General features: G+C 44.9%; 2 protein-coding genes across 2 annotated transcripts; both read right to left on the bottom strand.

The window, feature by feature from the left end:
• Positions 1-5022: 5022 nt before the first annotated feature.
• On the bottom strand, positions 5023-6498 carry LOC308300894 (serine/threonine-protein kinase OSR1-like; the record flags this gene model as incomplete). The annotated part of the gene is made up of 1 exon (XM_080744790.1): positions 5023-6498. The coding sequence occupies one exon, from the start codon at positions 6496-6498 to the stop codon at positions 5023-5025; it is 1476 nt and encodes a 491-aa protein (XP_080600916.1).
• A 2721-nt stretch (positions 6499-9219) lies between these two features.
• Positions 9220-10758, bottom strand: LOC308300893 (serine palmitoyltransferase 2-like; the record flags this gene model as incomplete). Its single annotated transcript, XM_080744789.1, has 1 exon — positions 9220-10758. The coding sequence occupies one exon, from the start codon at positions 10756-10758 to the stop codon at positions 9220-9222; it is 1539 nt and encodes a 512-aa protein (XP_080600915.1).
• Between the last annotated feature and the right edge of the window lie 13888 nt (positions 10759-24646).

The raw sequence follows: 24646 nt of genomic DNA, 5'->3' as shown, positions 1-24646 counted from the left end.
TAAATGCACCATTTACCATTTACTTTTCATCTCCAATCGACAGCCTCAGTACCTGGCTCACCCAGTTCGTTTCATACAGTATCCGACAACCGTAACATCGAAATATCTCCTCGATAAGGTGATTCGAGGTATACTTCTGGTCATGTCGATAATGCCTCTTGTAGGTATGACCAATGCTCTACACCAGACCCTTCACTACAGCATTAACTAATACCAAAGAACCAGACTGGCCGCTCCAAAGCCGACTTCACAGGCTTCTTGGTTACATGTTTATGATCAGCGCACGTTACACACTTTTCTACTGGTATGCCCTTATCCGGTGGCAGAGGGACAAACTGGTCCCTCCGTTCCTCTGTGGCTATGTCCCTTAGTCTCTCTGTCTCCCTTTTTTTCTCTGTCTCTCTGTCCTTCTTGTCTGTCTCTCTCTGTCTCTGTCGCTCATCGAACGCTTCCTGTCTTCTCTCTGCCTCTCCCGCCACTCGCCAGTTGTCACTGTAGTCCATCTGATTATCCTTCTCCAGCTGACAGTTCAGTTCTTCTTGTCTCCTCAGCGCCTCCTCTTGCGCCTTGCGGTTATGCTCCAACTTGACCAACAACCACTGCTTTCTCCCCGCGAGAAGCTCACGCATGAGTCGATCCCTGGTCTGCCTGTCCTTCTCGTACTTGTCCTCCTGTTTCTCCCACGCGTGCTGCGCCTGTTCCCTGTACCGAATGGCCGGCAGCGCCTTGCCCTCGCGCTCTAGCTGGTCCCCGATCACGCGTTTCATCCAGTTGGCGTCGGCTGTCGCCTTTTCCCTTTGCGCGCCGTCGACCATGCTGTCCTCGCGCTCCCATTCCAGCAGAGTTCCCACGATCCTGCGGTCGACCCCGAGCTCGTCCTGCACCTGCTGCGCTCTGCTCTTCTGCTGTGCGTGGTACTGGCCTCCCTGGAAGTGCCCCATCTCCGACTTCTTCCCGTTCTCCTCCACCTTTCGCCTCTCCACCTCCATGTCCTCTATCTCCCACTGCTGTTCCAGCAGGGCGTTCTCTGCTTTCTTCAGACGATCGGCCTCTTGCTTCAGTTCCTCCATTTGCTTCCGGACCTTCTCCGACTTCATCCACTCCTGCGTTTTCATCCTCTCTTCCTCCTCCTTCATTCGTTCCACGCACTCCTGTTGCTTTCTCTCGTCCTCGATCTCCTTGCGTCTCTTCTCCTCATGGGCCATCGCCTCCAGCATCTGCTCTTGCCATTGGTTTGGCACTTGGCCGCGGCCGTCGACGTTCTGCAGCAGCTCCGGGTACTTCCTCTTCCAGTGGTCGTGCAGCCGCTTCCGCTCCAGCCGCTTGAATATGTCCTGCCGATCCGCGAGCTCCTTGTCCAGCTGGTCCTGTGTCTCCTGGAGGAGGCCCCTGAGACGAGCCCGGCGCATCTCCAGGTTCCTCCTCCTCTCCTCCGTCAGCTTCTCGTGATTGTACGACGACATGCTCCGGTTGAAACACTTTGGGGAGGTCCATTCTGTGTGCTTGAAGTTGTATATGTCGTGCTTTCGTTTCTCGTGAATGTGCTCGTCCGCCGCCTGCTGGGAGCGGGCCTGCTGTTCCTTCCTCCGCGCTTGGTGCTCGAGTAGGACATGGCTCGGCAAAGCCATCGCTCACTGCTCTCCGTCACTGTATCGGTGTCACACGCCGTGCCACTCCTGTGTCTTTCTGTCTGCGCATCTATGTGCCTAAAACACTCTGTTATTCTCTGACTCACTCATCAACGACGAGACACTGGTTATATACAGTATGGTGTCGAATGGTTACGTCACCAGGAGAATTTTGGTATTAACGTAAAAGTCTAATATAAATAAGTGGGACCTGTTGGATCCCAGGATAGAACAGCAAATGATGTCTCAAAACACAAACACATAGAACACAAACACGAAAGTAGAATCAAAATAAATGCTACACACAGCATTGACTGTCATCATACCAACAATCAAGCGGAGTAGAGATTACTTTAACACCATTGAACTAGACATAATGAACACAAACATAACTGGACCAACATATGCAATTGCACATTTAAACCACATGGTGGAAGCCAGAGACCACTATGTAACAACAAGATGCAGGCACCATAACACAATACACTATATTCAACTGATAGTAGTAGGAATATTTGAGTGCATACATTATGTAACAGGTGTGAATATGAAGTTGATTTAGTGAATAGAGACTATATAGTTAATCTTCACCTTGACTGTGTCCATAGTAGAGGAGGAAGCTACTTAGCATTGAAACACATTTGATGAGACAATATTAAGTTAAACATGAATATCTAAATGTTAACTAGAAATACTGTTCCTACGAAACAGTGTGGGCTCGCTGCTCCCTCATTGGCTAAAGGCCCTGCCTTTGTACTGTTGGCCAGTTTTTTGAGGAGAATAACCTGAGTATATAAAGATTTGTGAGAACTGAGAACATAATTCAAAAGATTGCTACACACAGCATTGACTGTCATCATACCAACAATCAAGCGGAGTAGAGATTACTTTAACACCATTGAACTAGACATAATGAACACAAACATAACTGGACCAACATATGCAATTGCACATTTAAACCACATGGTGGAAGCCAGAGACCACTATGTAACAACAAGATGCAGGCACCATAACACAATACACTATATTCAACTGATAGTAGTAGGAATATTTGAGTGCATACATTATGTAACAGGTGTGAATATGAAGTTGATTTAGTGAATAGAGACTATATAGTTAATCTTCACCTTGACTGTGTCCATAGTAGAGGAGGAAGCTACTTAGCATTGAAACACATTTGATGAGACAATATTAAGTTAAACATGAATATCTAAATGTTAACTAGAAATACTGTTCCTACGAAACAGTGTGGGCTCGCTGCTCCCTCATTGGCTAAAGGCCCTGCCTTTGTACTGTTGGCCAGTTTTTTGAGGAGAATAACCTGAGTATATAAAGATTTGTGAGAACTGAGAACATAATTCAAAAGATTTCATGTGGGTATTGATGTTATTTATATTAGGTACTTGTTGGTGGTGATGTCATCAAGAACGCTGCTCCTCATTGGCTAAGGACCCTGCCTTTGTACTGTCTGTCATTTTCTTTTGGAGAATAAACTTGACCTATAAAGATTTGGTATAACATACTGGTCTCGCCTTTCAGCGAGCCCACAATTATGTACACCAACATAAAAAGCTACAGTTGACCCAAGTTCATAACAATTGTTTGTACATGCTGCTAATCCTTGATTAATATTAGATTGAAATGATAAATATAGGTGAAAAGGTGAAACATTGGTCGAGAAGAGAACCTACATAAAAAACGTTGACTGAGCTGGTTTTACTTTATGTGTGTGTGTGTGTGTGTGTGTGTGTGTGTGTGTGTGTGTGTGTGTGTGTGTGTGCGTGCGTGCGTGCGTGCGTGCGTGCGTGCGTGCGTGCGTGCGTGCGTGCGTGCGTGCGTGCGTGTGTGTGTGTGTGTGTGCGCGCGTGCGCACGCATGTGTGGAGGATAACAGTTAAACAAATTTAAAAGAAATTATGCAATTGTTTATGTCAAAGCTTTTCAGGTGATGCCTGTCCTCGAGTAAACTCGCTGTTTCTCAAAGTCTGAGGTCCAAAATGGACCTTTATAGATTTGAAAATGAACACAGAGGATTTTACAGTTTAGGTTGGGGTTCCAGGGACATAAAAAAGGACATTCCGTAGGCTAAACGAATCCCATTTCTGTGATCGTACAACTACAAAAACTGGGAACACAAGAAAATAACTAGAGATGCTGTTCCTCCGAAACAGTGTGGGCTCGCTCGTGAATATATTCTACAGCGTGCTAACTGTCATGTGAAGCTCAACCAATACTCCAGCTAACACCACTCCCATATTTTACACACCTCAATTGCACCTCATTGGCTAAGGGCCCGGCCATTGTACTGTCTGCGACGGAACTCAGGCAACGGAACTCACTCTATAAATAATGAAGAAGATAACATAGTGTTCTCGCCTTTCAGGCGAGCCCACAATAATAATTTGACATAATGGAAGATGCGGTTTGCGGTTGCGGTTGGTTCTGTAAATTGGCTGGTATAATTAATGCGGTTGGATAATGGGCGGTTAATGAATTTTGTGGGCAGATTTGGATGACACTCAGAGCCCATCCACACACCACTAATAGAAATACTGTCAGTCTCATGTGGTCTATGATGTCAGCCATCTCCATATTTGGCCATTTTTCCCAACGGGGCAACCATACTAACAACAAGGCGCAAGTTGGCACCTCGACAGTGCCAACTTGCCCAACCACACACAGTGCATACAGACATTAACGAACAGCACCAATCGCAGTACTTGTGTGCTCTGCTGGTGCACAAGTAGGCCATACATGGCCACGAGTGCACACGGTGCAAGTTGGCACCTCGACAGAGTGCAGTCTACTGTAGTTACTTGCGCCAGTCGAGCACGCAAGTACTGCATTCGGCTGCGTATATACAGTAGGTGTCTGTGTGTGTTTAAGCCTGTAGCCCAATCAGGGACCAGCATTTCTGCCAACGTCATCATTAACAGTTAATGAGAGAACAGAATTCCTGGTGATGCCAAGTGGGGATGTCACTGGCATTGCCAGTGGTGAACATGCTCTGCTGGTGCACATGACACAAGTTGGCACCTCGACAGAGTGCAGTTCTAGTTTTCTTTATCTTTCTGAAAACAATCAAAAAACAATGGAGCATGTACAAAAACTAATTTCACATACTGTTTTACACCTATAATTTATAAACATGCAATGTGACAAAGATTAATCTGATTCTAGTGCCTATCCAACTGGAGGTCCTTGAACGTAGAACGTTTGAGAATCATTGAAATAAACTAACCCCAATCGACACTTTAACATTTCACTCTGATACAAATGTTACAAATGGACATACAAATAAATGTCCCATTTGTAAACTCTCTGGATTACAGACCTGCAAGGGTCCATTTGGTCCCCTGTTGGTCCCCGGGACCCGACGTTTAAAACCTAGTATGTCAACCAACGCACGAGGCCAGTTTGAAGGTCACAGTGCTGATGCTCTGGGGATCATCAACGATCCTCTGCAAACCGGCGGCAACGGTGACCGAGTCTCTACCGTCGACCAGGCCAGCCGATACCAACTCCTGAGACACCCCGTAAGCAGAGTCTCTGCCAGATATGAACTCAAATTTGATCGTGTGATTCCCCAGCGTCAGCAACAGGCTAATGGGGACATTGTCGCGTGACGCAGCCGCTCCGAGCAAGGGACTCTCGGTCTGTGGAGGGGTCTGTGGTGTAGCCTCTCCACCCGTCTGGCCAACATCCACAGGTTTGTCCTGGGCCGGAGCAGTAGGCTGAACAACAACGGTCTGAAACATCTCCAAGTTCTGTAATTCGTCCTTCATCGCCCCGGGAGACCGCAAACGTGTTAATGTTGCCTTTCCTCCCTCACTCTCCTTGTCAAGCTCATTGGCACTCTGCTCCCTTTCTCCGTCCTCTGACTTTCTGAACCTGGGTACACAACTCGCCTTTTCCGATCGATCCGACGTTGTTGGTCGCTTCTTAAGAAGCTTTTCCAAGTATTCGTTGTTCTTGGCTTTTGTGAAGAATTCGTGCTTCATCAACTCTGCAGCAGTCGGCCTTTTGTCTGGGTCTTTCTGTAAACACAGCGAGATCATCTCCCTGAAGGACTTGCTGTATTTCTTCACCATGTCTTTGTCAGTGACGCCGGTCTCCAGGCAAGGAGGGTCGTTCTGCAGGGTCAGCATTAGCACCTTCATGGGTGGGTATTGGTGATATGGTGCGGCTCCCGTGGCGAGTTCAATGGCTGTTATACCAAAACTCCAGATGTCGGCTTTGAAGTCGTAGCCTTGTTTCTGCTCCATGACCTCTGGGGCCATCCAGCAAGGGTTACCGACAAACATCTTCCGCACTTCTTGGTTGTTGATCACGTCACCTTCAGCTGCTACGGAGGCACTCACGCCAAAGTCCACAATTTGCGCTGATCCATCGCTGCCGAGAAGAATGTTTCCGGCCTTCAGATCCCTGTGAATCTGTCCATTTTTGTGCAGGAATTCCAGCCCCTCCAACACTTGTCCGAGGATGGTGGCAATGCGGGTCTCGTCCAAGACGCCGTTCTGGTGTTCACCCCGCGAGATGGTGCGCCTGATGAGGTCCAGCACAGAGCCACCGCTGAGCAGCTTCATCTTCATCACCAGCCAGGATACATCCTTGACCAATGTGGTGTCGTAAGGGGCGTTTAGATGGTGACGCTGCCTCGCAGCTTGGCTCTCTTTTGAAAGCTCATCAATGCTGGTCTGACAGGTCGATAAGCAAGTTTCCAGGTCGATAAGCTTGGTGGCCACCTTATCCTTTCTGGGCTCGCAGCACGCTGACTGGACCACGGCTGTGCCACCACAACCCATCACCTCACCGAGAACATAATCGTCCTTGTTGATTGACCAGGATTGAGAGTTCTCGTGGTCCTCCATCCTTTTACTGATTGTACTAGCTGTAAACAGTGTGTTAAACTCAGATAAGTTGTCTTGTTCACTCTATTGAGCACCAAGGACAACTGCTGGTGCTAAATATCTAAATCTCTTACATTATGTAGATTGACCTGAAACGTTACGGTCTGATGATACATACAACTTGAACCATGAACATGCATGGTTGACAACACTAATCTACGGTGGCACCCTTGCACTTCGTCCATGAGTGCCCTGGTTTTGGTATTATTTGGGTGGGCTGACCCAAATAATGGCAATAATCGGTGAAGTCATAAACTATAATACCAGTCATCTTCATATTTGGGCACATTTGGTCAAGGACAGACACACGTCATGCTATATCCGACGGCAATTGCTGCATGCCTGTTCTGGACAACTGGCAGAAAAAGACTTGGTCACTGCCCATACCGGCCTTACAGGACTGTATAAATAAACATTGGGAATTTTACAATATAGATTGGGTTGCCAAAGTCAAATCCCCCTTTGGACCCCTGTGGGGCCTGGACCATGCAGACCAGAGAAACAGTGGGTTCTCAAGATATGTGATAGACAGAAATACACAGAGAGGTAGGTAGGTAGGTAGGTAGATAGATAGATAGATCATAGATAGATAGATAGATAGATAGATAGATAGATAGATAGAATATAAAGAGTTAACATAGTAACATTCATTTCCCATAAGAATTCACTGGGAAACTGTTTTCTTTTCTCCAAAATCTCAAAAGGTATAACAATAATTGAAACAAGAAAAATAGTATAGTTGAACAAGTGCCTGAAGGGAATGTATAGCTCAAAACATGTGGACTAGTTTTAAGTACCAAACTATGTGAATGGCAGTAATAGAAATCGTAAAGCAAAATTCATTTCCCATAGTGTAAAGCTGAACAAGTTGAAGTTTGAACTAAATTTGTCGCTCAAAAACAAAAAAAATTAAAAGGGATATAACTAAGTGTGCTCGCTAAAGTGAGCCCACAATTCACAGTAGGTGTGATTTTTATAAATCCTTTCATAGGTTATATTGCCTGTGATTCTTTTAAATGCTGGCTCTGGCTTAAATTGTTCTCAGTCACACAAAAAAAACAATGTAAGACAATGCATATACAGTATGTAGCTATATGCTCGTGTAGAACGGTGTTTCTCAAACTTTTTCAAGTCAAAGACCTCCAAATTGATATGTATTTGGCCGTAGACCCCCATCTGAAAATATTTTGCACCAGGGATCCCCAGATGAAATAGCGGACGCTGGGAGCTTGTTGCGACCGTAGGTCATAGATCTGACTGACTATGATCTATGACATATTTATGACTCCATGTTTGGGCAAGGCTTCAATCTGATCCTATTGGCTTCCATTATAGTGTGGTTGCTGTAAGCAACACATTATAGTTCTATCCCTTACTTCTTAATGTTCTGGATAACACCTAGCCAATCATGCTTACTTTTTAATGTTCTGGATAAGACTTAACCATTCTGGAAGCAGCATTCTCTGTGCTAGCTCGAGGATTGGTCGAGCTTCACATTCAAGATTCAAGATTATTTTATTTGGTCCCGAGGGAAATTTGTCTTGGGCATGATGCAGGCTGCTACATAACAACATACAACATACATACAACAAGACAAACAGAAAGAGAGAAAATTAAAAAGAATAGTGCAAACCACAAATGACAGTTAGTTTGCTGCAGAATATAATCATGGCAACGACACGTGCAATTTCCAATTGCATCTTTTCTAGTTATTATTGTGGGCTCGCTGAAAGGCAAGACCAGTATGTTATACCAAAACTTTATACTGTAGGTCAAGAAAAAAATGACCAACTGTACAAAAGCAGGGCCCTTAGCCAATGAGGACATCACCACCAACAAGTGCGAACTGATATAAATAACAACAACACAAGGGCTCGCTGAAAGGCGATTGTGTTGGGCAGATTTTTATGCCCATATACTGTATGTTGGAGTGCCTGTTGGGTAGATCTTTGTGCCCATACATGGTGTTCAATGCGAGCCCACACTGTTTCATAGGAACAGTATTTCTAGTTATTATTGTGACTATAGGTCACAGTTAACTATGAAAACCGGCACATGTTGTCCATACGTCCGTCCTTCTGTAATGCTTCAACTTTGTTGATATTGTGACATCACATTGTGTGACATCACCTCATTAAAGATCAAACCCTGGATATCCATACATGGAGACGACGAGATCATCACCTAGATCTCCTTATATAGAGATTAAATCTACATCTGATTCCAAGATGATGCCCTGTTAGGGCAACCACACTAATAGTGTCCCTTTTATGCCCATCAATATTAAGCCCATATCTGGGAATGCCTATACAATCCTGTACAAGCTCCTGACCTGTTTTTTTGATATTGTGATATCACATTGGTGTGACATCAACTCATCAAAGATCTATACATCTGATTCCCAGATGATGCGCTGTTAGGGCAACTGCCCTAATAGAATCCCTTTTATGCACATCAATATTAAATCCATACCTGGGAATGCTCATACAGTATAATCCCTTTTATGTCATCAATATTAAGCCCATATCTGAACATAATTGTGTCAGTTTAACCCATCCAACTTAAAAGACTCTTTGCCCTTAGGGGTCTTGTCTGGTTATAATATATTATATATATAAGAATTGAAGTTAAACAGAGAGATCCATCCTTGAGCTTCAGCTGCTGGCAGCGTGCACAAGTGGCTTAACCCTCAGAGATCCTTGCCATGAAGGAGCGTCTGGAATACTTGAGCTGCAGCAGGTCTCCCACCTCGCTGACGGCCTCCAGTGTCCTGTCCAGCATCTCCCTGGTGTGGGCCGCCGACACGCAGAAGCGCGCCCTGCCCTCCACGAGGGGCGTGGCCGGGAAGCAGACCAACACCACGCCGACGTTCCTCTTCATCATCTCCCTGCCAAATGCCACCATCTTCGCGGGCATGTAGAGCATCAGCGGCACGACGGGGGAGTCGCTGTTGCCGTGGACAATGAAGCCCATGCGGTGGAGTACCCGGCGAAAGTAGGCGGTGTTCTCCGACAGCTGTCTGAGGCGATCGGCGCCCAGCGTGGTCCCGTCCTCCCCCATTATGATCTTCATGGAGGTGATGATCTGCTGAGCCACCGGGGGCGACATGGGGGTGGCGTACAGGGCGCTGTGGGAGTGGCTGCGCAGGTAGTCGATCAGCTCCTTCCTTCCGCCGATGTATCCTCCGAGAGCGCCGAAGCTCTTGGTGAAAGTCCCCATCATGATGTCCACGTCGTTGGGGTCCAGACCAAAGTAGTCGACCACCCCTCTTCCGTTGGGGCCCAGGGCCCCGATGCTGTGGGCCTCGTCCAGGTACACGTAAGCCTTGTAGCGCTTCTTCAGGGCGATTAGCTCCGGCAGGCGCACGATGGAGCCCTCCATACTGTATAAGCCCTCAACCACAATGAGGATCTTCCTCCAGGGTTCGCGGGTTTCTGGCTGGCCATGCACGATGGCGTCCCTCAGCAGCTCCTCCAGGTGTTGCATGTTGTTGTGTTTGAAGACCCGAATGGTGGATCGGGAGAGGCGAGCGCCTAACACCAAGGACGCGTGACTCAGCTTGTCACTCAGTATGAGACATCCCTTCCCAGTCAAAGCAGGAATGTTCATGGAATTGGTCGCAAAGCCCATGCTGAAGACCATGGCCGACTCAACACCAAGGAACCTGGCAACCAGTTGTTCCAAGTCCTCATGGATGTCCAAGTTCCCCATCTCGGAGCGGGTGCTGCCAACTCCAACTCCATACTTGTGTGTAGCTTCTATAACAGCCTTGGCACAGGGCCCGGTGTTCTCGGCGAAGCCGAGGTAGTTATAAGATCCCATGTTGATCACGTCCTTTATTACCTTACCAGTATACTGGAAGGTCCAGTTATTGTCATGGGAAACCCTCTCCAGTAGGTCCAACTTTGCCCCCGGGACACTACAGACGGGTCGGTCAAAAATGTCCCTGACCCTCATGTACAGGTTCCTAGTGTAGAAGCTGTCAAAGTCCTTATACAAGGGGACGAAGTCCTTCTGCTCGTCTCTCTCTTGGGCAATGTGACACTTCTCGATGTTCCAGCGGCACAGGAAGTCCCGTAAGTAGCCGAAGACCGTTAGAATAAAGAAGCCCATGTAGGTGAGCAACACCACCTGTAGAGGGGGCTTCTCAAACGACTCTGTGAAGGACCTCTTGTGCGAGCTGGGGTTGCACACACCATTTGTGTTCTGAGCACCCGCCATTTCCTCAGCACCCTCAAAAGGAATGTATCTCTGTAATTATTTATGTGATTACATATATATCGCTGTCTCTCTGACACAATCTGATGTCATCAGTGATGTCATTGATTCTGAGTGTAGTTGAGTTCAATGGGGGAGTGGTGCTATAGTGAGGAGTCCAGTGATGTCATCAGTGATGTCACCGATTGAACTCAATGGACTTACTCTATAATGGTGACCGATAATGCTGCTTCCTGATTGGCTAAAGGTTTATCCAGAACATTAAGAAGTAACTGGGCTAGAACTAATGTGTTGCCCACAGCAACCACAATAATAAGAAAAGATGCAATTGGAAATTGCAAGTGTGGTTGTATATTTATTGCCTAGATCAGTGGTACTTAGAGTTCTCAACGGGCCTGAAAATTAAGGCCCGGCCCTAACTGGGCCCGAGTGGGCCGACCCGAAGCCCGGCCCGACCCTAACAATTATCATCATTTTCGGCCCGAAAACCCGAAAGCCCGAGAGAGAGAGAGAAAAAAAAAGAAACATCGCCAGTAGGCAGCAGCTGGCAGCACCAGTGTCTCAAATTACAACAGTGAGAGAACGGACATATAATAGTTGGCGAAATGGCAACTTCACGTGTTAAATTGTTCATGAAACATGCAAGGTTCTGCACAAAATGTGCTAACGTTAAATCCCTGTTGTCAACAGTCAATCTCAATCATACAGCTCTCATCCTCTCTCTCTGCCGTTGTCGCTCCCTGCGTGATTTATGTTTCGTCCTTTCAACGGTCACTGCCTGACGCATCGTCAGGCAGCTGGCTCGGCAGATCTATAAACCCAAAACGTGTTCATCTGGCTTGCATTCTGGGCTTGCAGATCTGTTGTTTAGTGCGCGACACCACCTGACCACCATGCTAAAACATATACAACTCAGGCATGTAATAAGCGGCGCGCTGCGGCTGTAAACCCTTTAATATAAATGCACACAGCAGCAGCAAAGGACACTTAATTAACCAGAAAGCATAATGGAATTAATAATATCTTACCAGCCGAGATGATCGTCTCTATAAGGTAAGAGGATGTCAACGTATGGTGCTTTTAGGTTGGTCATGTTGATGTTGTTGTTAATACAATCCTCTTAAGTCCTTGTCAATAATATCCAGGTTGGTTCCGCTTTGAAAGTAGTTTTCTTGGATTTATAACTTATTACAAACTTGTGAAACTGCCTGCTGCCTTTTAATTTAACATGCAGCTCCAAACTTTCATCGTAGCCGCTCCACACGGAGCTAACGGTGACTCGCTGCCTGTGACAGACTTCCGTATATCCAAAGGTTTCGATTGTGACGTCATCACAACAACCAGACTGCTCTATGAGACTGATAGACTATACTTCCGTATGCGTCACCGATCATCCTTGGTCCATTGGTTAGGAACTTAGGCAGGTTTCAGTGCTGCGCTGAAGACAGGCAGACAGCGATATGCGCCTGTTCTCTGTTGCTTGAGTGACGGAGCCCGGAGCCCGGCCCGGCCCGACTAATTATTATAATTTTTGGGCCCGGCTCGGCCCGATAACGTCGGGTCGGGCCGGGTAGGGTCGGGTTCGGGCCGAATTTGAGAACTCTAGTGGTACTCAACCTTTTCAGGCCGCGACCCCAAAAATAATCATATTTTAACTGGGGACCCCCCACCTTGCAAGCACTAAGAGTTACCTTTTGTATAACACGGTTCGCTAGGCGTTGTGAGCATGTAGATCTGCTATTTTCACAATTTCTGTCTCAAATATGTGACAATGTGGCCAATGTTTAATATGTAATTTTAGGTGTATTAAAAAGTCCTTAAATAGTAACTTTTGAAATGTGCAGATACCCTCTATACACTTATTCTTTATGTTGGTTTGTTTACTGTTGATTGAGTAAACCACGGGCATCACCAGGAATGCTGGTCCCTCATTGGCTGTTAATGATGACATTACCAGAAATGCTGGTCCCTGATTGGCTACAGGCTTTAACACACACGGCTACCTACCTACGGTTGTTCCCTATTGAGCTTAGTACATATCCTGGGGAAAGCTGCCCAGATCACACGTCACACATCGTCTTCTTATTTCTTCACTCTCAAAAAGCACCTGCAATTACATTTGAAACTACATTGCAGTGCACATCATGGGGTGATCACTGCTTACCTTTTGTTTTATTTTTATTTTTGTTTATTTTCTGTTTATTTCGTTGCTGAGTGGGGTCAGCAGACAAAGTGACTTGAGTGAGATGAAAAAACCTGGGTGAAATGGGCCAATCTCAAAAGGAAACAATGGTATAAATGCTATTATTGTCTGCCAACGGTCACGTGCAACAGTGGGGATACATGGGACATTGTAACATGTAAAAGTTAAAATTCGCCAAAACATAGCTGATCCACAAGCTCATAACATGTCACAGCGTTGTGAGCATGTGGATCTGCTATTTTTGTCGAAGAGATTTGTTGTAGATTGAAAAAAGTACAGTGCATTCTGAGGCACCCCTGGACCTGCGTCATGGCACCCTGATCTATTGCCCATGTGCCTCGGTTCGAAGTGAAGCGGTGAACTTTTATTCTATGTGTTCTAGAACTCTGTGATCTATACATTCTTTATATATATTCTGAATTCTACATTCTTTATATATTCTGAATGAATGAATGATTTTATCTGGAGGGCCGAATTATCATGTGATGAAGCTTGACCAATCCTCAAAGTATCCAATCATCAGACCGGGAGGGACACTACACACATATTCTGGACGTACAGGACAGACACCTGTTCATTCTGAACTGAAATGGCCATATATGGACATGGGACACACATTTTGCTTTTTGAAAAAGCCTATTCATTCTGGACTGATATTCTGGACGTACAGGACAGATAAAACCTGTTCATTCTGGACTGAAATGACCATATATGGACATGAGGTGACAGACATTTTGTTTTTGAAAAAACCTGTTCATTCTGGACTGAAATGACCATATACCATATATATTTCAACTACGCTAAAACTAGTAAGACGTGCGTCCTCGCCCTAAAGGGCCCCATCTGGCCAGTGATGTATATCGGACCAGTTACCCATATATGAGACCGCTGGTACCCATATACGGAGATCCATGTACTGTATGGACATATGCTGTGAGAGCCCAAACATGCTTACTCAGTTATTCGTTATGTGACATCATATCCTTTTATGCCCATACATATCCTGTGATGTCATGTGTAGTTATAACCCCATGGGAAAACCCTTGGAAAGCTCACGTCAAACTTACGTCATTCAATGGGAAAACCCTTGGAAAAACACATGGTGAAAAACACAAATCCACGTATTGGAGCGGGTAGCACCGCTCAAAAATGTTGATAATACTGAAAATGAACTATTCTGCAACCCCAATCAATATAGTAAAGTTATGATCCAACTCTGAGTCACAGACCCGTAAGCATGTCCGTAACTACCATTGAGGACACCGAGGTCATGACCTTGGTATTTCTCCCGACGAAAAAAAGAATAATGTTTGTGCGGAATAGCCATTACAACGCCACAATTACATGGGAAGTGTCATGCTATATATGTGAGTGCCCTGTGCCTTTAAGAACATCACAGCACTGCCGTAAAGCAGGTCCGTTGTGGTCACGTCAATCGTATGTTGTAGCCCTATGGCCATGAAACACACTGTTCTGTAGTGTTGATGTTACCCTGCCACAGTAAAGCTTACATTTGGATTATACGTTAAATTGTGTGGACATCGGGGCGCCCGCTGGCCTGGTGGTCAAGGCGCATACCACATACTAGGCTAAGATGCCTGCTGGCGTCGCCGGTTCGATTCCCGATCTGGACGACCTTTGCCGCATGTCATTCCCCATCTCTCTCCTCATTTCCTGTCAGTCTACTGTCCTATCGAATAAAGGCATAAAAAGCCCAAAAACAAACCTTAAAAAAAAATGTGTGGACATTGAAACTCATTACATAGTCCATGGGCCATACGAGATGTCGGTATCAAAAAGGTGGCAAAGGTTACCATGCATTTTATAAAAGCTCTATATCTGTAGATTATATTTTGGTATGATAACCCTTTCTGAGACACAGCTAAATTGGTGTTATCAGCCGCTAGAGTTGGTGTCCCATTAACATTACATTATTACAGGAAAAAACATAAAAATATTAATCTGCTTTTAGTAGCATAAGAGGGGTCAAACTAGGGGGTGTTCATGATGCCGAATCCATTGCAAGCATCTGTTTTGCACAAAAAACATTCCTTGGGCTATAAATGGCCTCAGAAGACGATGCATGTATGGGTGTGCATTCATGTTAGTCGGAGGCCTTAGGGTTTTATTTCTCGTACTAATCAGTCTAAAAGCGCCAAATTTTGCACAGATGTAGCCCAGGGCATGCTCTAATGATTTAGCTAGGGCGCCGGGGTGGTTGACCTTCGGGCTCCAGAAAAGATCCACAAAACTCTGAAAAGTGATGACTCATCATGCACTTTTCATCACTAAACCATTGTTTTTCTGGAGCTGTGGTGACCCCGAAGACCACCGACTCGGGCGCCTTAGCTAAATCATTAGAGCATGCCCTGGGCTACATCTGTGCAAAATTTGGCGCTTTTAGACTGATTAGCACGAGAAATAAAACCCTAAGGCCTCTGACTAACATGAATGCACACCCATACATGCATTGTTTTCTGAGGCCATTTATAGCCCAAGGAATGTTTTTTCTGCAAAACAAATGCTTGCAATGGATTCGGCATCATGACAAACCCCTAGTTTGACCCCTCTTATGCTACTAAAAGCAGATTATTGTTTTGCTTTTTTTCCCTGTAATGTAAAGTTAATGGGACACCAACTCTAGCGGCTGATAACACCAATTTAGCTGTGTCTAAGAAAGGGTTATCATACCAAAATATAATCTACAGATATAGAGCTTTTCAAAAATGCATGATAACCTTTGCCACCTTTTTGATACCGACAACTCGTATGGCCCATGGACTAACATGGTGTCGGAAGCTTGACGGATGCATCGCTTCAGAAAGATGGCCAAGTTTAACCCCCCAGATAGTTTTGCATTCGACCGCCCAAATGAATGGGGAGAATGGCGACAAAAATAAACAATAAGGAGGATGGCGAGGTTCAGGTCAGTTCCCTGATATACGCTATGGACCCGGACCGGAGGCTGAAAACATTGTCAAGTCATTCACCTTGTCAGGGGATGATCAGAAGATGTTGTATTTGGAAAATACAACGATGAGTACTTTTACCTCAAACGGAATATGATCCACGAGCGCTGCCTGTTTCCACCAGAGAGTACAGCGGCCCGGTGAGAAAGTTGAAATGTTTATCAGAGCTCTTAATTTATCAGAACACTGTGACTTTGGGGCAATAAGGGATGAGCACATACGTGACCGCATAGTTAGTTGTTGGTTGCAGATCAGCTGAAGCTCACTGGCACAGGAACTCTCTCAACTCGAGAGTACTCAAGTAAATATACTTAACAAGGTGGCGCCAGAGCCCCAGCTAAGTGCCCAAAGAGACTCTATTGACTTCCATAGAAGAATACAAGGCCCTGTTGTGTCAATGCATGCGTCATTACGTCACTTGGTCACATGAGCGCAGACAGGATGTTATTGTGTAACTTACTGTATGGGCCAGTGTTGATCATAGCTGTTCATTGCCGATCAAAATTTGGACATTTTGCCGCACGCGGCCACAGTTTTAGCCATAAAACAAACATCGGAGATAAAGGGCTTTAAAGATGGGGAAATGCATTGGAGTATACAGAGAAAAACGGCCGCGCGATGCTCTCAGAGTCGACTCGAAGCGACTAGCGGCTAATGGGCTACATCCAGGCGCAGCCCCAACGTAACGGTGAGATTTAAAGTTAATACTGTAAGTACAGTAAACACGCCAACGCGTCGTGGGCCTCCAGGGACATCAAAGAGATTGGCGTGTAGACACCTCGTGGGCACCCGCTGTGTTAATTGTTACTTTTGTTTATGTTTGTGTTACATTTAGGTAAAAAATAAACCGTAGAAACCTGTTAAAACAACAGATTAAAACAACGATTTTTCAGCGGAAAGGTTTTTCGCCAGTGTGGATACGACGTTGGTGTTTCTTTAGGTCACCTGAGTTACTGAAACTCTTGTCACACTGTTTACATTGGAAAGGTTTTTCACCAGTGTGGACACGCTGGTGTGTCTTCAGGTTACCTGAGAAACTGAAACTCTTGTCACAATGTTTACAGAGGAAAGGTTTCTCACCAGTGTGGATACGCTGGTGTGTCTTCAGGTTAGGTGAATGACTGAAACTCTTGCCACAATGTTTACAGAGGAAAGGTTTTTCTCCAGTGTGGATGCGCTGGTGCGACTTCAGGGAACCTAACTGACTGAAACTATCGCCACAAATTTTGCAGACGAAAGGTTTCTCTCCAGTGTGGATACGCTGGTGAATCTTCACTAAGTCTAGTCTAACCGACTAAACGTCTTATCACACTGTTTACAGATGAAAGGTTTTTCTCCAGTGTGGATACGCCGGTGTTTCTTCAGATGACTTAACCGATGGAAACTCTTACCACACTGTTTACATTGGAAAGGTTTTTCGCCAGTGTGGATAGGCTGGTGCCTCTTCAGGTCACCTATGTCACTGAAACTCTTACCACACTGTCTCTTCAGGTTACCTGAGCGACTGAAACTCTTGTCACAATATTTGCAGATGAAAGGTTTTTCTCCATTGTGGACACGCTGGTGTATCTTCAGTTGGGTAGACTGACTGAAACTCTTGCTACAATGTTTACAGTTGAAAGGTTTTTCTCCAGTGTGGATATGCTGGTGTGTCTTCAGGTGGGAAGACCGACTGAAACTCTTGCCACAATGTTTACAGTCGAAAGGTTTTTCTCCAGTGTGGACACGCTGGTGTGTCTTCAGCGAACCTAACTGATGGAAACTCTTACCACAGTGTTTACATATGTGGTTTTCGATCCTGCATGAGTCATCAGACCTGTCTCCCCCTGGCAGAGTTAATTAAAGTCTTAGTAAGATCTTGGTTCATCTGTGTCATCTCCGAGTTTCTGGCTGGCTACAGATGTGTCAGTTTTGAGCTGCTGCTATCCATGGAAGGAGTGGAAGGAGTCCGAGGTTCTCGTAGGGTTTGAAGATCTGTCCTTTATATCCCTGTATCTCTCACTTCACTGTCTCAGTTGTGCCTTATAATATTAATCCTGGATATTCTTAGACAACAGGGATATACTCAGAAAATGACAATGTCTATGGTTTCTGTTGAAGCTGCAGGATTTGTCCTTGTATATTCTCTTCACTTCTCCTCAGTCTTTATCTGTCTGCCTAGATATCTACCTCTATATCCGTCTCTTTCCTCACTATGGCTTTTGGACATACTGTCCTTGTATGGGAGAGAACATCTTGTATATGCTGACTAGAGCTCTGGTTTGATGTCACACACAACACAAACCGTTGTCATGCAATCCTGACAATGACAATTTGTGCAGGAACCATTTCAATTATTGCATCCGTGTGGTGATCACTATGTGGCAATGGATCTCCATATAAGGACATGCCTGAAGAAAGCACAGAATCTCTGTGTGAACCGTCCGACTGGTGTCGGTACTATGACGTAATATCTATGACATCTCCATACACGGTATGGGCAAAGAAGGGACACAGACAGTTGCCCTCTCCCTCAACTACCTTCAGGACCACACTCAAAACATACCTCTTCAGGATAGCCTTTCCGAGTTGAGGTCTAGTTAGGCTGTCTCTCCAACACTTGCCTAACTTTTTATCATCTTTATTCTAACACTTTTCTTTCTTTGTTTTTAAGTTTCAAATACAAATCTCTTTTGTAGGGCCCTGGCACTACATCTTGTCAGATGAGGGTCTACTGAAGCAATAAGCCACAAGAGGCATGTGGTTACCTGGTTAGTCCAGTACCTGGCTTAAAGTCCTGCTCGCAATTTGGTGTTAGGGGAGTTTCTCACCTGAACTGAGTCAGTGGGTCCCTAGACATGAAAAATCACTGAGGTGCTCGTTCGCCATATTGGCACGAATGGCGCAATGGTCAAATCAAATATGGCTGCCATTGGCTATGATGAAAATCCAACTTTTCTGTTTCTGGGTGTATATGCACATGTAATACCTCTATTTGGACTAATTGGGGTGTGGGGAATTCATTTCTGGCATTGTTTTGACCGTTTTGGGTGATTTGGACCTCGAAAAGGAACTTGGCCATTATTAGGAGTAAAACAGGTGCAATAGGTCTAAATCAACTAATTCTGACATGTTGTATAATTCATTTCTGACATTGTTTTGACCATTAAGGATCATCTTGTCTTTGCAATATCAATGTCAATGCCATTTTTCAAAAACAATTTTGTTCATTACTTGCACTTTTATAGTATTTTTTCATAAGTTTGTTTTGTTTATAGCAAAATACATACTAGTGAGAAATACAACAAGAAAACATCCCCATTTAACTTTAAAGGGGTTTTTTAAATGGGTGTTTAAATGAGCAAATAAGACCATTTACGAATAAAAGTGACAAATAAAATCACACAACAAAAATCACACAACAAAAGCACACACAAAATGAAATAACAATTTCTCTGAAAGTGCACCAGTATTGTGATTGTGTGCTTCCAAGTTATTATTAGTATGATGTGTTTTTACAGGATGGTTTTGCCATTGTTCCATGGCAAAATATGATGCAGCGAACTCCATCAGCAAGTCAGCTATATCGTCGAGTATAGAAGTGTTCCTTGCATCCATCCATGTTCCATTGGTTAGTCTTTCCTCAGGTTCCTTGGCTGTTGCAAGCAGGTGGCAAGACATGCAGTAGAAAGGTGCCTTGTTGGTCTCAGCAGTTGTACTTCTCTGCTACCAATGCTGTGTCTTGTTCTGTCAAGGTCTTTGCCTCTCCAAAGTTTGTTAGATATTGTAGCCAAGCCATAACTGCATGTTTAGTCCCCACCTGGCCCATGCAGTCGTCTCCAATCTCCAAGGCATATGTGCCTTGATCACTGTCTTGGCTAGTGGTGCTCCAAGATGAGAGACTGCTTGATGCTGTGGAAGCATGTGCCGCTGCTCCCCTAGTGCCATACTGCTACCAGATCTACTTCATCCCCAGTGCTTGGAAGTATGCGGTGTAGTATGCATTAATGCGAAGGAGGAGACTATGACAACTCTCTGGGGTCCACTCATAATCCTGGCGTCCCATTAGTCCGTCCAATAGATTAGGGTTATGGATAGGTTTAGTTATAATGGGGCCAGTTGACTCCACATGTACCACCAGCTTGGTGTCATCCTCCTCAATCTAGTTCAATCTTTGGGATCTCTTCACCACCAGCCCCTTATCATCAGAGCTAACAGAGTCGACAGACACACCCATCCCTCAGCAACTTTACAAATTCTGGGTGTCTGAGGAGAACACCAGCTGTGTGTTCGGAATATGGTGTCCAATCAAGCCTGTGGCAATGCTACCCACATTGTTGGGCGACAGTGGCTCAGTAGGTAGAACGGCTGGCCTTGGAACCTGAAGGTTCCAGGGTCGATTCCCGGCTCCTCCTGGTTATGTGTGGAAGGTTCCTTGAGCAAGACACTGAACCCCTAACTGCTCCTGATGAGCACCTTGCATGGTTTCATGGTGTGAATGTATGTGTGAATGTGTGTGTTAATGGGTGAATGTGAAATACATAGTAAAGCGCTCTGGAGAAAAGTGATACTGTAAATGCAGTGCATTTACCATTGTCAGCTCTGTTGTCTCTGGTGATGATGACATAGGTGGCTGGTGGAGAAGAGATCCCAGACATTTTGAATAGGATTGAGGAGGCTGACACCTGGTACATGTACTGACTCCATTATTACTACTGTAAGCCTACCCTTAACCTTCACTAACCTAATGGTCGGAATAATGGGATGTCGGAACTATGAGCAGACCCCAGAGAGTTGTTGTCTCCTTCGCATAACTGCTATTCTACACACCATATTTCCAAGCTGGGGATGAAGGAGATCTGGCAGCAGTATGGCACTGGTGAGAATCTGCACATGCTTCCACTGCATCAAGCAGTCTCTCATCTTGGATGAGCAATAGCTAAGGCCGTCTGACCGAGTACAATATCTAACAAACTTTGGAGAGGCAAAGACCTTGACAGAACAAGACACAGCATTGGTAGCAGAGAAGTACACCTGCTGAGTCCAACAAGGCACCTTTCTAGTGCATTTCTTGCCACCTGCTTGCAACAGCCAAGGAACCTGAGGAAAGACTAGTACCAATGGAACATGGAACAGGGCATGTCCTGTTGTCCGTGCATTAAAAATGAGGACAAGTGGCTCTTGGTTTCACTTTTTCTGTGGCGCTCCTAGCAGCTTTGTGCTGTATGCAGACTAATGGACTGCCCATACTATGGAGTGGAGGGAGCAAGGGGGGTCATTAGCAGTCCTTTTGTTATTAATTCTATTTCAATGTATGACATTTTTATCCGGACAAGTGACTTTTGTGCCCGGACAAGTTAATGGGAAATATACTTGTCCAAAGGACAAGTGCCTCAAAAAGGCAATGTCAAGCTCTGATGGATGGAAGGATCACTTTGACTTAAGTACACTCCTGCCATGTCTGAAGCGTAACACTCGACGATATGGCTGCCTTGCTGATGGAGTTCTGTGCATCATATTTTGCCATGGAACAATGACAAATCCATCCTGTAAAAACACATCATATTACAATCACATTATGGTGCACTTTGAGGGAAATTGTTATTTCATTTTGAAATATTATAAAAGTGCAAGTAATGAACAAAATCGTTTTTGAAAAATTGACATTGATATTTCAAAGACAAGATGATCCTTAATGGTCAAAACAATGTCAGAAATGAATTATATATGTCAGCATTAGTTGATTTAGAGTTTAGACCTATTGCACCTGTTTTTACTCCTAACAATGGCCAAGGTATGGTCACGGTCTTTGGAATAGCAAAATTACCTAATTGGGGTGTGGGGAATTCACCAGAAATGAATTCCCCACACCCCAATTAGTCCAAATAGAGGTATTATATGTGCACATACACCCAGAAACAGAAAAGTTGGATTTTCATCATAGCCGATGGCAGCCATATTTGATTTGGCCATTGCACTATTCGTGCCACTATGGCGAACGAGCACCTCGATGATTTTTCATGTCTAGGGACCCACTGACTCAGTCCCCTAACACCAAATTGCGAGCAGGACTTTAAGCCAGGTACCGGACTAGGTATTTTATAACGGTTGAGAGGTGTGGTGAGACACGAGGTGAAGCCGAGTGTCTCCAACCCTCTCATTCGTTATAAAATACACGTAACCACATGCCTCGCGTGGCTTATTGCTTTTCTAAAACGGTTACAATATGGCAACATGAAAAATCATACACATGTACCAATTAAAACTGTTCTATTTCACTAATAATTCACTACAAGGTCTGCAAGAAACTAGTGGCCAGCTACAAGAAAGTAGTTCCCAGCTTTTTTGCCAACAACAGATAATTGGTGCACTGTGGAACACTGTGGAAAGAAATAACGCACCTGGGTTTGATATAAAGTAAACTGATTCAAGGTGTGGATTATAGTCTCATATACCACAGCAAGTAAAGGGAAACCAGCCAATCAGAATCAAGGAATAGGACTAGCCGTTTTAGAAAGCCAAATTGGTATACATTTGCTCATATGGACATTGAGGTCCAGACATACACAAAGCCAGACATACGAGTGGTAAGCACTACTCAAAAACTAGACTTTTTCCAGTTGCCTGGTTTAAAATTTTAACACCGTCTGTCCATCCGTCTGTCCCTCTGTCTGTCCGTCACATCACGTCACGTCACACTTTTGGCCCTACTCTTATCTCCGGCACCGTTGCCCCTATCCATGCCAAACTTTGCACACACACTCCTTGGCTGGCAAACCACAACCTCCACCCCTGATTTCTCACATGCCCCTCTTCTAGCGCTACCATGAGGTTGCTACGGTCAATTTGTGTATACATGCGAGCTGACGGTCGCTTATCTCCCGATTAGGGAGCCTTACTGGTTACAGTATAACTCCGAAGAGAGTAATGGAACCAAATAGACCTGTAAGGATAAATAGAAGGTCCGTAAGTAAATGGTAAATGGTGCATTTATATACCGCCTTTAGGCGCTTTACAGAGATTGTGCATTACATTCACCCATTCACACACACATTCATACACCGATGGCAGAGGAAACGCATGCAAGGCACCAACCTGCTCACTCGGAGCAACTAGGGGTTCAGAGTCTTGCTCAAGGACACTTCGACACTAACTGAGTCTTGCTCAAGGACACTTCGACACTAACTCTGGGGGTGCCCGGGATCGAACTGGGAACCGTCCGTGTTCTGATGACGGTTTCTCTACCCCTGAGCCACTACCGCCTCGCCCACCCCGCCCCGCCCAGTAAGTAACTTGAATAGCGAACAAAACAAACACACACACAACCAGGCTCGGCTCCAGGATTGAATGACTGAGGGGGCAGATGGAAATGGCGACGGGGCACATAATCATTAGTAAAACCATATGTACATAAAACTTAAATTGAAGGGGCACAATTTGCAACTGAGGGTACCAGGCCTCCTCTGCCACCCCTGTGGCGCCAGGGCTGCACACAACCCAACACACACACATTTAACATCTTAATTTGCATTCACATTTAACAAGAAATTCTTGAACACAAACAATTAGTAGATGCACAAACTTGGTAAACTCAGCAATATTTCATGATACAGATCATGGGTACAGTCAGGAAGCATCGCCTCCTCCTCCACATACTGTATGGCAAAATATGAACACAAGCAGTTAATATTTGTAACCAAGTTGTATAATAGCATCCTTAAGATGTTGGTACTTAAAGGAGTAGTTCACCCCCAAAATGACTTTTTTTCTATTGATTACTCAGGCCATGGAGAGTAGTGTTCAATAATATTTTTTGGTTTTTGTCACATTCCTAAGACAAAATTTTGATTCGAGTAAATTTACCCCCATTGATTCCGGATGGTGACCCGTTTCGAAACGGGTCACCATCCGGAATCAATGGGGGTAAATTTATTGTTATCACATTTTTGTCTTAGGAATGTGACAAAAACCAAAAAATATTATTGAACTCTACTCTCCATGGCCTGAGTAATCAATAGAAAAAAAGTCATTTTGGGGGTGAACTACTCCTTTAAGCACCTTGATAAGGAATGCTTTTTCCAGGCTGTGGTCAAATGAACATTCCACTTCCAAAATGGTCACTTCTCTACTGTCCTCATCAACAACAACATCTGGTGTATTACTGTAGCTGTGACACCTGAAAAGGGATCATTTTCATTATTGTGCATGTAGAACATGGCAGTTGAAACACAAGAGTGCTTTTTGAATGTTGTAGGCCTATGGGAGACAGTGTGATCTGCAGCAGGAAGGCAAGCTAGCTTCCCTTTAAACCAGTCCAGTGTTGTTTTTGCTGTTGTAACACATCCGTGCATTGACTGGTGATAAATGAGGTTCTGAATCAATGACAGTAGCCCATACTGAGGTAAAACAGTTGCTAATATTGGCCTCAGAGACTGCCACATTGTCCGAGTCTAGGTCGTACCCAGCACAGGGATACGACAGGCAGCCCAAACCCAGTAGCATGCATGTCCATTTTAAGGCTGGGCTTTCTTTTGAACCCCAGGAAACTTGGCTCGCACTCTCTTGCCAGGGGCCATTTCATTTCTAGAAACAGAGAAGATCTAGCAAGTTCCCTGACAGTCTTGTCATCACTGTTCAGCATGTTTATCAAGTGAGCCTGTCTTGTGGTGTCAGCACAAAAAGAAAGGAAACTTGACTTCAGTCCGTTATATCTCCCCTTTAATAATACCAAATCGTATTG

Source organism: Nannobrachium achirus (assembly GCF_963921795.1).
Source record: "Nannobrachium achirus genome assembly, chromosome: 16".
NCBI classification, from domain to species: Eukaryota; Metazoa; Chordata; class Actinopteri; order Myctophiformes; family Myctophidae; genus Nannobrachium; species Nannobrachium achirus.
This window is presented reverse-complemented; position numbering and strand designations above follow the sequence as displayed.